General features: G+C 42.7%; 1 protein-coding gene across 1 annotated transcript in view; it reads left to right on the forward strand.

Annotated features, from left to right (window-relative positions):
* The first annotated feature begins 331 nt into the window (after positions 1–331).
* Positions 332–12,709, forward strand: part of LOC124805399 (leucine-rich repeat-containing protein 4B-like) — a 54,316-nt gene continuing 41,938 nt past the window's right edge. The window contains exon 1 of the mRNA XM_047265961.1: positions 332–399. Coding sequence (XP_047121917.1) covers positions 332–399 — 68 coding nt within the window. The remainder of the gene's footprint in view (positions 400–12,709) is intronic.

A 12,709-nucleotide genomic window follows, 5' to 3' on the forward strand; every position in this document is an offset into this window, starting at 1 on the left:
ACACACACACACACACACACACAAACACACACACAAACACAACACAAGAGAAAGTGAGAGGCAGAAAGAGAGAGAGGGAAAAGAGTTGTTGCTTTGTGTAAATCTTAGAGTATGCACCCAGTAACGATAAGATTTCAACCTACGTGTACTGCTACCCGGATAATAGCTCCGAAACGTATCGCCAACGATAGATAAGAAAGTCCCTTTGCGATAACTGAAGCTTTGAGAAACACTTGTAGCGAATCTTACCATCCTGACTGTGACTGCCTGTCTGTCAAGCGGGAGCGGCTGTCGGACTCCGTAAACCTGAGGACCACGTAAGAAGGCAGCGATGGAAACCAGGGCGCTGTCCACCGTAGCTCGTGGGCTGGTGCGAGGTCTGTCTGCCAAGGCCAGCAGGTAAGAACAGCACCCTCCTTTTCGTCACATCATTTCTGACAACCAAAGCAGAAACCTAGCTACACTTCGATATCGCGTATTTACTGCAAGAAACACACAATATGTTGGGTGTATCAAATCAGCTACGCAATGAACCCATTAACGCACTACGAGTACTGAGACGGCCTTGAAAATACTTAGAAGCGCATGTTAAAGCGGTTGTTTGCGAACACTGGAAACAAAAGTAGTGTCCATAAATGTAAGTAGGCTGTTTAGGTGTTTATGATGGTAACGCCACGTATCGCTCAGTATGATAATCACTGACTGTGCTGTGTGCAGTCTGAGGGTGGTCGGCATTGTTGCAATATTTACTATTGTAGTGTTGGGCGGTTGGATGTGAACAGCGCGTAGCGTTGCGCAGTTGGGGGTGAGCCGCCAGCAGTGGCGGACGTGGGGAGAGAGAGGGCAGAGTCTTGAGAGCGGATGATCTGGACATGTGTCCATCAGAGAGAGTAAATTTGTAATACTGGCTATCATGAACTGATATATATATATATATATATATATATATATATATATATATATATATATATATATATATAATAATGACTTTTGAACATTATTACGGTAAATCCGTTGTTTGTTCTCTATCAAAATCTTTCATTTGCTAACTATGCCTATCAGTAGTTAGTGCTTTCGGTAGTTAAAATCTTTTATTTAGCTTGCGGTAGTGGCGTTCGCTGTATTGCAGTAGTTCGAGTAACGAAGATTTTTGTGAGGTAAGTGATTCATTAGAGGTATAGGTTATTGTTAGTCAGGGCCATTCTTTTGTAGGGATTATTGAAAGTCAGATTGCGTTGCGCTAAAAATATTGTGTGTCAGTTTAGTGATGATCAGAATAAGTAAAGAGAGAAATGTCTGAGTACGTTCAGTTTTGCTCAGCTGTTTGAAAATCAAATAACGTAAGGGGTTTATCAGCACAGTCATTCATAAATTTTTCTAAGGGTAGGTTTCATGTAACAAATGGGACATCGACTGTTCACTACGTAAACCATGGAAGGCGTACAATACACAGACTTTAACGGTGCTAATGGAAACCAGATAATTCAAAAAGAAAAACTGAAACTGAGAAGATGTGCAGGTGTCTCATTATTGTTGAAGTCTGTTTTGTCAGGATTTTGTTAGAGGCCTAAACTTCAATTTTCTGCCCAAAATTTCGCTTTCTTTGGCATGAGACATCATCAGGGGATACTAGCACGGGGATTAGATATTTCGTCGTGTGCTGTTTTTTTTTTAAGTAAAAGCTTAAACGCTTAACTGATACACGCAGAAGAAACCAAAGAATCACTTATCGGCAACAGCGCAACATCGTCGTGGTATATTGGCAGCCGGCCGCGGTGGTCTCGCGGTTCTAGGCGCGCAGTCCGGAACCGTGCGACTGCTACGCTCGCAGGTTCGAATCCTGCCTCGGGCATGGATGTGTGTGATGTCCTTAGGTTCGATAGGTTTAAGTAGTTCTAAGTTCTAGGGGACTGATAACCACAGCAGTTGAGTCCCATAGTGATCAGAGCCATTTGAATTTGGTACCTTGGCATACTGTCACCCGAACCGAGTCGAAATTAGCCGAGTCGTGCAGACGTTTGTCTCACAGATCCTTCTAAGAAAGAAAGGCAGATTGCGGTTTAACGTAATTTCGCTTATGGTATCATTACAACGGCAGCAGCACATCGAATGGGACAACGATGGAGCAGGGAATCACTTCTTCTAATTAACTATCTCTGTATTTGATTTAAACCTTTCAGGAAACACATGCGAAACCTAAATCTTAATGGCGGGACTGGTGTCTGAACTCCACTGCTCCGAGATCTGTGTGCAGTGTTTTGATCTCCTTGTCTCTTCGCTGGGTGAATCTCGTTCAACAGATGAGGTAGTTCTGTAACTTTTATTTAAGAGAGAGATCAACAGTTTGTTTAACTTAAATCCTATACTATCACTGTTGAAGCTGATCTGGTATTTTCGAATTTCCTTGTCTTCTCTATAAATCATAGTATGCCAGTCTTTTTCGATCTGATTAAGCATTTACTTTGAGAGAATAGTATTGCTCCTTGGTACGATCCGATGCTTGTCTCCAAACTTTCTTGTGAATTACTTAGTATAAACAGTAATTAAATACAATGTACCCGTAAACCGGACACAGTCTTGTAATCGATCAATATATGGCCATAGTTTTTAATATCAGCCACCTTGTTCCACAAGAGTTGATGCAGAATATTAGCATATGACAATAACAAATTAAGTAAATAACTGTGCTAAGTGGAGTTTACACAGTACTGGTCTGATGAGAGACGTATCAGCCCACTGCAGTACGCGTGGAGTTTGCGCAGTACTGGTTTGATTAGAGACTTATCAGTCCATTACAGTACGCGTGCGATTGTGTGTGTGTGTGTGTGTGTGTGTGTGTGTTGCGGCATTAGGGATCCAATTGCCGACATATAAGTATAGCAGAAATTCAGTTTTCGGTAAATCAGCCTTCCACTCAACAAAACATCTGATTCAGTCTTTCTTGACCGTGTTCGGATTTCTATTATCCAGTGCATAAGCCACAACTAAATCTTTGAAGTTTCCTGATGAGTAATTAGCGAATTCGAACGTAGATTGACTTTATCTTGAGCGAAAACACTTTCATTTGTTCTTGTTAAATGTCATCTTCGTCGAAAATTGTCAGTGAGGAAAACATTCTCTTGAATGGGCAGTGCCTTGAATAATCTGAAGCTGAACTGTAAATCATAATCTCAGACTATTTTCTCTTTCTGCTGAAAGAATCAGTCAAAACACAAAAATAATTTTCCCTCAGTCCTTGCAAAATAAATAAAATAATAGTAATGGGTCTTGACTGAGAAGATGAACAAAATAATTTTCACTTCTTGTGGACTTTACTTCATCGTAACAAATACACGACTAGCTTTGACAATAAGATGTCAACAAGCATACATAATCTCATTATGTGTTATTTAATTAAGACAACGATATCCATTTGATTTTCAGTTACAATTGTTTTCGCAGGTTATTCAACTGAGGGCAAATAGTGGCAAACATTGGCTGGCAGTATCTCCGCGCTGGCGGTCGGTTAGTGCGTGGCGGTGGTCGGCTTATTATTTCTGGTGGCGGTGACGAAAATTATGAATCAAGATATTTAAATTAGAAAATAAATTCTTGATTCAATAACTTAATACCATAGCACCATTATCTTATTTCTCACCCGCACACGCTCTGGCGGTAAGAATCCTGGTGTAACTACCACTAACTTCCGTTGCACCACAGTGTGAGCAGTCGAGTTTTCGAATGTACAGGGCGGAGCAAATTAAGGTGGCCTGGAGGACAGAGTTCCAGGGTACAGAGAAACACAGCAGAGGAAAGGAAACACAGTATTAATCTATAACAGCTGCTGAAACTGATCACTACTCAGCTCGTGGCACTTTTGGACTCTAGTTAGCAAGCTGCTGAAGGCGGATCGAAGCTGCTGGAATTGCTACAATCTCATCCGAAATGTTCTGTTGCAGTTCTTGAAGACTACGAGGGTTTTTGCGATGCACCTTAGACATGAGGTCTCCCCAAACAAAGTAATCACACTGACAGATCAGATGACCTGGGTGGCCAGCTAGGGCAGCGACCAGAGTGACCTCTGCTAACAGCTCTGTCAGGCGTGATGTTGTGCGAATCTGCTCCAACGTTCGGCCAGCTGTATAGGCAGTTGCTCTATCCAGTTGCAAATAGCTGTAGGTCTTTTCCTCCTCCGTTAATGCTGCCACAAATGGTTTCCAAATGTTAGCAATGTAACGCGCCGAAGTCAGGGTCTGATGAAAGAAGATGAAGAAGATGAGACTAATAACGTGGCGTGCAAACACTGCACGCCAAATTCCAACCTTATGATCACGCCGTGGTGTTTCGTGGAAGTTACGCAGCTGATGGTTTTAATGCATGGACAGCAGAACTCAGTAGGGATGGATATGCAGGTCCAGGTGGTGTATTCGTCCGCAGGATCGACGTGATAACGTGATACGTAGGTCTCTTGCGACATGTGTCGGTTTGATATGGTAACACTCTGAAGCACTTTGCGGTGAACTGCAGCCACATTTTCTGGTATGCGGGAATGTTTCAGAATGCTTTCTGACGTGTTCGAAACAGTTCTTGTCTGACGCAAATTCCAGATTAAGCGTTGAACGGCGCTCTTAGCTGGCACGTTGACACTATTAGACTTCTCAGCAAGCAACTGACCACACCGTTTCCACGACTATGTTCTCACGTAACTTTCCACAACGAACACCCGCTGCTCCACTTCGAGTACCCATCGGCATTACTCCACTCACAATGGCACAGCGCACACTATCTGAACCGGTCCGGATCACGTAGCAGACGTACACGTGGTGAGCGCGTCACGTGGTGTGGTTATATGCATTTATTCATCTCCAGTCGTATCCACTCGTCCGGCCTACTTTGATTTTCCCCACGCTGTATATTCGTATCCTATTGTAAAGCCCCGAAATACAGCTGACTTGGTACCTGCTGGAAGTTAAAACGGATGCAGGAAACACTCCGCGTAGTGATCTCGTATTAAGTCAACACAACATTGATTCTATTGACGTAATGAAAGCGAAACTAACACACTAGGACATCGCGTTTCGGGTAATAAATTCGTTAATAGAACACGCTTCCATAAATAGGGAATGTCTTGGTATATTGTTACATTAAAAAAAAAAAAAAAACAAATCGTTGCACAAAATGTGTGTCGAATCCTAAATATAAGCGATAAATCGGTGCACTAACAAATAAAAAATAGCTTTTTCAGTATTCTTAGCATTCCTTTTGCGTTATTAAGCCTAAAATCACAGCCGGCCGCTGGTGGCCAAGCGGTTCTAGGCGCTACAGTCTGGAACCGCGTGACCGCTACGGTCGCAGGTTCGAATCCTGCCTTGGGCATGGATGTGTTTGATGTCATTAGGTTAGTTAGGTTTAAGTAGTTCTAAGTTCTAGGGGACTTATGACCTGAGATGTTAAGTCCCATAGTGCTCAGAGCCATTTGAACCTAAAATCACTATCGCACTAAATATTAGACAATAATACTTCTTACTGGACCAGAAAGTCTCTTCAAAGTCAGCCTAACTTGCAAAATAAATTATTTTGTAGCCTTAAATAATAAAAAGGAAAAAAACCTCAGAACAAATGAGAATATTTTCTTTACGTCTCAGGCTGACCCTAAGATTCCCATTTCCATTAAAAATAAACAAAAAAACTCTTCCGAAATAAAACGAAAATTAGTTTTCTTGGTGTTTGAACTCAGCAAAAATTTTCCTCTTAAACCTGATCATTCTAAGTTAAAAAGTTTATGTCATCTTCCCAATCTCTTCCCTTAGGGAAAATATCTCACTGATATTTGATCAACCCTGTCTAATCGGAAACTTGCTCCCACACAAATGATGAAAGACATACGGTCAACAAAAGAAGAGAAATGACTGTCAGTTACCCAAGACTATTTGTATAGTTTATGTTGTTTATTCCACTTTTACAGTGTTCAAATGGCTCTGAGCACTATGGCACTTTACATCTCAGGTCATCAGTCTCCTAGAACTTAGAACTACTTAAACCTAGCTAACCTAAGAACATCACACACATCCATTCCCGAGACAGGATTCGAACCTGCGACCGTAGCGGTCGCGCGGTTCCAGACTGAAGCTCCTAGAACCGCTCGGCCACCAACGGCCGGCTTTTACAGTGTCTTTATGTTAGTATTTTCTCTTTTAAAATGATATTATCCCTAAAACATACGAGCAAGATACTTAGGGAAGGTACAGGAAGCATCACAGAAAATATCTTCCAGATGTTTCGACCCTCAAATGTAAGGTCGCCGATTTATGTCGATCCAGGATGCAAAATGTAGAGATTTGTCTGTCTCTGCTACGTAGAAATAATCCGCAGGGAGAACATACCAACAATTAATCCAACTCGCTCCTAAGCATTCTACAGCAATCAAATATCCTCACAGAAACTGGTCGCAAGTTTCAAGAAATGTCCACGCAAAGATTTACCCACAAATGTTAGAGCTACGTGGCTAGATTTCATCACCAAAAACCACGCAGCTCTTGCTAAGAAACATAAAATGAGACGACTCCCTAAGCCTTATACGAAGTGTGTAGTGTTGATGTAAGCATGGAACACAAATATCTATCCAAGAAAACGATTAACGTTTGAAATTGAATTAGAAATGCCTTGACTTAAAACAAAATGTAGTTGCCTGGTTTTTGGACACTTGGCATTTTTTTCTCGCCATACGTAAGAACTCTGCTGTACAGGACTTCCGAGTATTTGTCATTGCAACACTGGAGTCTCAAATCTCATCCATGGGCGAGGTAGGGATCGTCAGTGCGCAGTTATCGGCATTGATACTCGAGACGGGCTAAGAAAGGAAAATACAAAACAAAAACAGACCTGATGGAATAAGACGTCTGAGGAAATCATTTTAAGCTATAAAGGAAAAGATTTAGATTGAAGACTGTTCTGAGATCAGATATGAGAATGCAGCAGTGACAATTCTTCTGTTTTAAAATTTTATCACTATTATTTTAATTGCAAGAGAAGGAAATGATATTTTTTGCATAGGCATAAACACGCATAGAAATTTATAAATCTTCGTAATACTTATTTTAGTTCAATAAAACATGTAATTAAAAAAAATAGACACACTCTGAGGATTACCCCCATTAACACACGTTATTTGTGGGTGAGCTCTTCGATCGTCGACCCAGTTTTCAGGTGAAGCTTACTCCTGTATATGGGGTCAAAAACCGATGCCAGAGTGTCACCACGGCAGCTGACATGCATGTGTAAACATGTTTGGTTCCTTTTACTTGCTTTGAGTCATGTCCTGTACTGTCTGTTCGCTGTGTTGGGCGTCGTATCAACGGTGACGCCACCTGTTGCCAGGGTGGGAGGACTGTTTGGCCAGGTGCGTCTGCTTGTCGTCCCACACTGGGAACACCTACAGTGGAGGGGCGCTGTTTCCACTGCCACGCTGCCTCGTCTGTGATCAGCATAGTCAGATACTCTGCCATGAGGTCTGCAGCTACGCTCTCACCAGCTTCAGGAAACTTCTGGTGCTGATACCGGTGTTTCCACTGCCACAACGACCACCGAGCGCCTTGGTATCCGCGTTGCTGTCCCTCCTCTTGGGCCCTGTAGCGCTTCAGTCATTGCCATCTGGTCGAGGCACAGATCTCTCTACTAGTGCTCCCCCCCCCCCCCCCCGCCCCACCCTCCCACCATCCGGACCCCGCCCACTCTAATTCCTCAGCCATAGTCCTCCTCTTCCAGTTCACAAACTCTCCTTGCAATCACCTGTATTATTATAACAACACTTTTCCCCAACTCCACACGCTCCCGCTTGTGCCATCACTAGTGCACCCTGCCTGTATTCATCTTATTAGTTTGTCCTCAGTTCCTATTTTTTTTCGCTTGGAATAAGATTTCAGTGAATCTTGACTTGAATGGTTCCTCTTCAAAGACGAGATTTTGCCTAGTTTGTGTCAGCCAGTGGGCACACAGAATTGCAGGGTAGGTATTTCCCTTAATGCTAGACGAACTACGTCCAGTTTACACTTGACAATAGAACTGCTCCACAATTCTGGCAATTTTCTTTCACAATACCTTTATTACACCGGTTTTTGCTATACGGGAAGTCTTGATACGCCCCTTTCCTCATCCCTTTTTTAACTACTTTCCATCCATCACCTGCTGTCGAAATCCCGACTTGAGAATTCTATTTTTTGAGTACTGTATTGGTCTACCAGACTTTCCTAGTAGCTCTTCCAGTGGATTATCCCGAAATAGAGTTTCAGCATAACACTGTTTGTTTACTGGCCTGATATTTTCCCAGAAATACTTTTTCCTCATTTCCTTCTCACCTAGAGTTTCCTATGTTCCCATTCTTTTCAGAGTAATTAGCTCTCATTCTATGTTCTCATTTTCCTTAGAGTTACGCTCTACCAAATCTACAGTTCGGTAGTAAATGGTGGGATTGCTGGTAGTATTGGTATCATTCGTAGGCAAAGAAATGTAAATGAATGCGAGAGAGAGAAACTAGGAGCTAACCACTTCTTTTTGTTTTTATTTGTCCATTTGTTTTGCACGTTATTACTACTGCACATCATTCATTGTTAGTCCATTGTCTATTTCATTTCCTTATAAAATGTTAATTCCGTTTTGTAAATAATAATAATTGTTTGATCACGTAATTTCTGCTCTTTTTGTGTATCCAGAGCAATTACTTCCGACGCAGGTGCAGTTTAGATGCACAAACGTGATAAAATCTACAAAATTATTGTTATTATTTTGTTCTCAGTAGAAAGTTCTTCATTACAGTGAAAGGCAACAGCTTCTCTTTACTATCGATAAAGCCGAAAGTTGTTTATGAATATCAGACATATGTTTTATGTAAACTCGACGGTGGATTATATGTTTACTTTGCGTTTGTTTATTAATTTACCTTTTTCTTTCTTTGAGGAAATTGTGTTTCCTAGAACTATATGATAAATCTGTATTATTTTCTATTTGTTCTACAGCATCCCTCTGTTTCACATTGTCAATCAACAATTTTCGAATAAAATCTGAACTTATTACTGAGAATTTCAAATTTGCAATAAACACTGTTTATTTTTAAGTAGCTGACTGGAGGATGTACAACAAATGTGTTTCATAGGTTGCACAGCCCTTCATTCATTCTCAATCGGTTTCTACAAGGTTCACTGCTTCCGGTTACTATGAGAATCTAGCAAGACACTGTTCACATATGCAAACAAAGTGATCGAAATGAGGTAACGCCCGATAGGTAAGCAGAACACATAACATATAGGTAATGTGGCTACGATTTTAACTGACGGCGCGAGGAACGGACGCGCGGTTTGAGGCGCAATGTCACGGATTTCGCTGCCCCTCTCGCCGGTGGTTTGCGTCTTCCCTCGGGCGAGGGTGTGTTCTACGGTACTGTAGACCATCAAGGTTGAACGCAGACTACTGTATGAAACTTCCTGGCAGATTAAAACTGTGTGCCGGACCGAGACTCGAACTCGGGACCTTTGCCTTTCGTGAGCAAGTAAAGTTGTGAGGACGGAGCGTGAGTCGTGCTTGGGTAGCTCAGTTGGTAGAGCACTTGCCCACGAAAGGCAAAGGTCCCGAGTTCGAGTCTCGGTCCGGCACACAGTTTTAATCTGCCAGGAAGTTTCATATCAGCGCACACTCCGCTGCACAGTGAAAATCTCATTCCAGACTACTGTAGTTTTAATCTGTCCCTCAGAGTATATATCATCAAGCAAAAGTAATGGACATTATACTGTCCTCACTTAAAATATCAGGGTCTCTCTGTCGGTATTTTCATTTTAGCGACGGGGAATGGGCGGATAGATCCTTTCTGTCACTCGACCTCCTGTGATTTTCGTGTTCTACCTGTAGACTCTCCAACGGCGTGTGTTGCTCTGAGCAGCCGGTGCGCTCAGCCTGTTAATGGCTGCTTTTGAGAGTACTGCAGGCCGTTGCCCAAACTGCGTGTTCAGCTGCGGCACGCAGGAGCGGAGCCGAATTAACTTCGCACATCTCAGCAGAAGTTTGCGGAGACGGCCGACACTTCTCCACGTAATGATACAGCCACCTGCACGGGTTATGTAGCCATGTGCAATTCAAACGGATATACACTATCTGCGAAACCACAGTGTGGGCGGGCTCAACAGTCTTGCGCTACGGTTCGCCCTGCGCTAAGACGTTGCCAAGTGCCACGTTTCCTTAGCCACTTAGAAGGAGCCGAGCGCCTGCTGGGTTACAGTCGGCGAGCGGTCGCCCCCGTGAGACAGAATCTAGCAACAGACAGAAGAGCGTCGATAGCAAGTGGCGTGGGACGGCCGTCGCTCTCTCAGCTCAACACACGGGTGCTGTCCTCTAGAGCTGTCACCGGGTTAGAATGTTCTCCACAGGTGGTCAGCACAGAACCCCATCGACGAGGGAAAGAAAGAGAAAAGTATCGTGTATTAAACGTACCACGGCTCTTAACTTTCTAGAACTCCTTGCAGTTTTCGAGACTTTTAGATTTCAGGTTACTTTATTCTCCAAAAGTTACCTTAGTGAGTATTATTTATCGTATAGATGGAAAGATTACAAAATTACTACATGTCAACAGTTAAACACAGCTACCCAGCATCGAATAACACAAATGAAAACAGCTATATGTGGATATCTACATCTACATCTACATCCATACTCCGCAAGCCACCTGACGGCGTGTGGCGGAGGGTACCTTGAGTAACTCTATCGGTTCTCCCTTCTATTCCAGTCTCGTATTGTTCGTGGAAAGAAGGATTGTCGGTATGCTTCTGTGTGGGCTCTAATCTCTCTGAATTTATCCTCATGGTCTCTTCGCGAGATATACGTAGGAGGGAGCAATATACTGCTTGACTTTTCGGTGAAGGTATGTTCTCGAAACGTTAACAAAAGCCCGTACCGAGCTACTGAGCGTCTCTCCTGCAGAGTCTTCCACTGGAGTTTATCTATCATCTCCGTAACGCTTTCGCGATTACTAAATGATCCTGTAACGAAGCGCGCTGCTCTCCGTTGGATCTTCTCTATCTCTTCTATCAACCCTATCTGGTACGGATCCCACACTGCTGAGCAGTATTCAAGCAGTGGGCGAACAAGCGTACTGTAACCTACTTCCTTTGTTTTCGGATTGCATTTCCTTAGGATTCTTCCAATAAATCTCAGTCTGGCATCTGCTTTACCAACGATGAACTTTACATGATCATTCGATTTTAAATCACTCCTAATACGTACTTCCAGATAATTTATGGAATTAACTGCTTCCAGTTGCTGACCTGCTATTTTGTAGCTAAATGATAAGGGATCTATCTTTCTATGTATTCGCAGCACATTACACTTGTCTACATTGAGATTCAATTGCCATTCCGTGCACCATGCGTCAATTCGCTGCAGATCCTCCTGCATTTCAGTACAATTTTCCATTGTTACAACCTCTCGATACATCACAGCATCATCTGCCAAAAGCCTCAGTGAACTTCCGATGTCATCCACAAGGTCTTTTATGTACTTTGTCCCACGACTCGTCACTTTTAGGATCTCTTTGAAAGAAACGTTGTAGGCGCTGTGGGACATGTTGATATGACATGAGCATCTGCCTATTCTTCTGCTTCACAGTTACTCGATGGTAATGAAGATTTGCCGCAGAGTGTCTGAACATCTTCTATGGTCTGTTCGGGTGCAGTTGAAGGTAGTCAGAATTGTCCGAGGCTAGTCAAACCCAGGGGGATTCGTGAGGCATTGTGGAGAACAGTTTTGTTGCCAGCAGCGTTTCCACTCATCGATAGGATGTCTTAATTTTAGTCTTTTTCGTTCCGCAGGGAATATGTCATTCAAAACTGGAAGCAATCTCTTGGTATTCACGCAGTAGCGCACTCGTCCGTCTGATATCAGGAGATGGACGGTGGCTCAAGATAAATAAGTAGTATGTGAGAGTACATCGTGTTGACCCATTAACAATGAGTATGGCTTCGTTAATTTGTATCTCTATCACCGTTATGTGGGGGCCATTAACCCGGAAAGGCGCACAGTGCTCTGCTTTTGAGTATCACAATCCGACTGCTGATACCCGAAGAGCGTCTTTTGATGATCCCCAACGATCGCCCCAGAGTTTATGGAGAATGTTGTTTCTGCTTTTGAGCTTTGCAGATGTTCGAGTCAAGTGCTCCTTAAAAGAAAGTGTCCTCTCTAATGTGATTCCAATGTATTATGGATGCATGCTGTGATGAAGTTTGGTCCCCTCAAAATAGACTTCAAGGGCTCTATGTGCCAATCTACCGGACAGATGATAACATGTAACTTTCGTCTTATTTGAGTTGTAGCATCCATTTACGGAAATATTGGCTTGAGATGTCTGGATAAGAAGTAACGATTTCCTCAGTTATTTCAGAGATCTTGCGTTGGGTGGCTATTGCCCAGTCGGTCACATGGTCAAAGCTTCTGGACTGTCTACGAGGTGCATCAGGTAAGTATAAATTAAACAAGAGAAGAGCGAGGATGGATCCCTTTGGTAAGCCATTATTCAATAGTTTTTGAGAGCTAGTATTTTTCGCCGTAGGTTTTGTAAATGTTCTTCCAGCTCACATGATGTCACTTACTTTTGTCGTCTCTCTCCATGCAACAACTTCTAATAATTTACAAAGCAGTCCATGGCTCCAAACCGCGTCATGTGTTGCACTTAGCTTAACAAAAGCAACTGATA

Source organism: Schistocerca piceifrons, chromosome 7, assembly GCF_021461385.2.
Source record: "Schistocerca piceifrons isolate TAMUIC-IGC-003096 chromosome 7, iqSchPice1.1, whole genome shotgun sequence".
NCBI lineage: Eukaryota > Metazoa > Arthropoda > Insecta > Orthoptera > Acrididae > Schistocerca > Schistocerca piceifrons.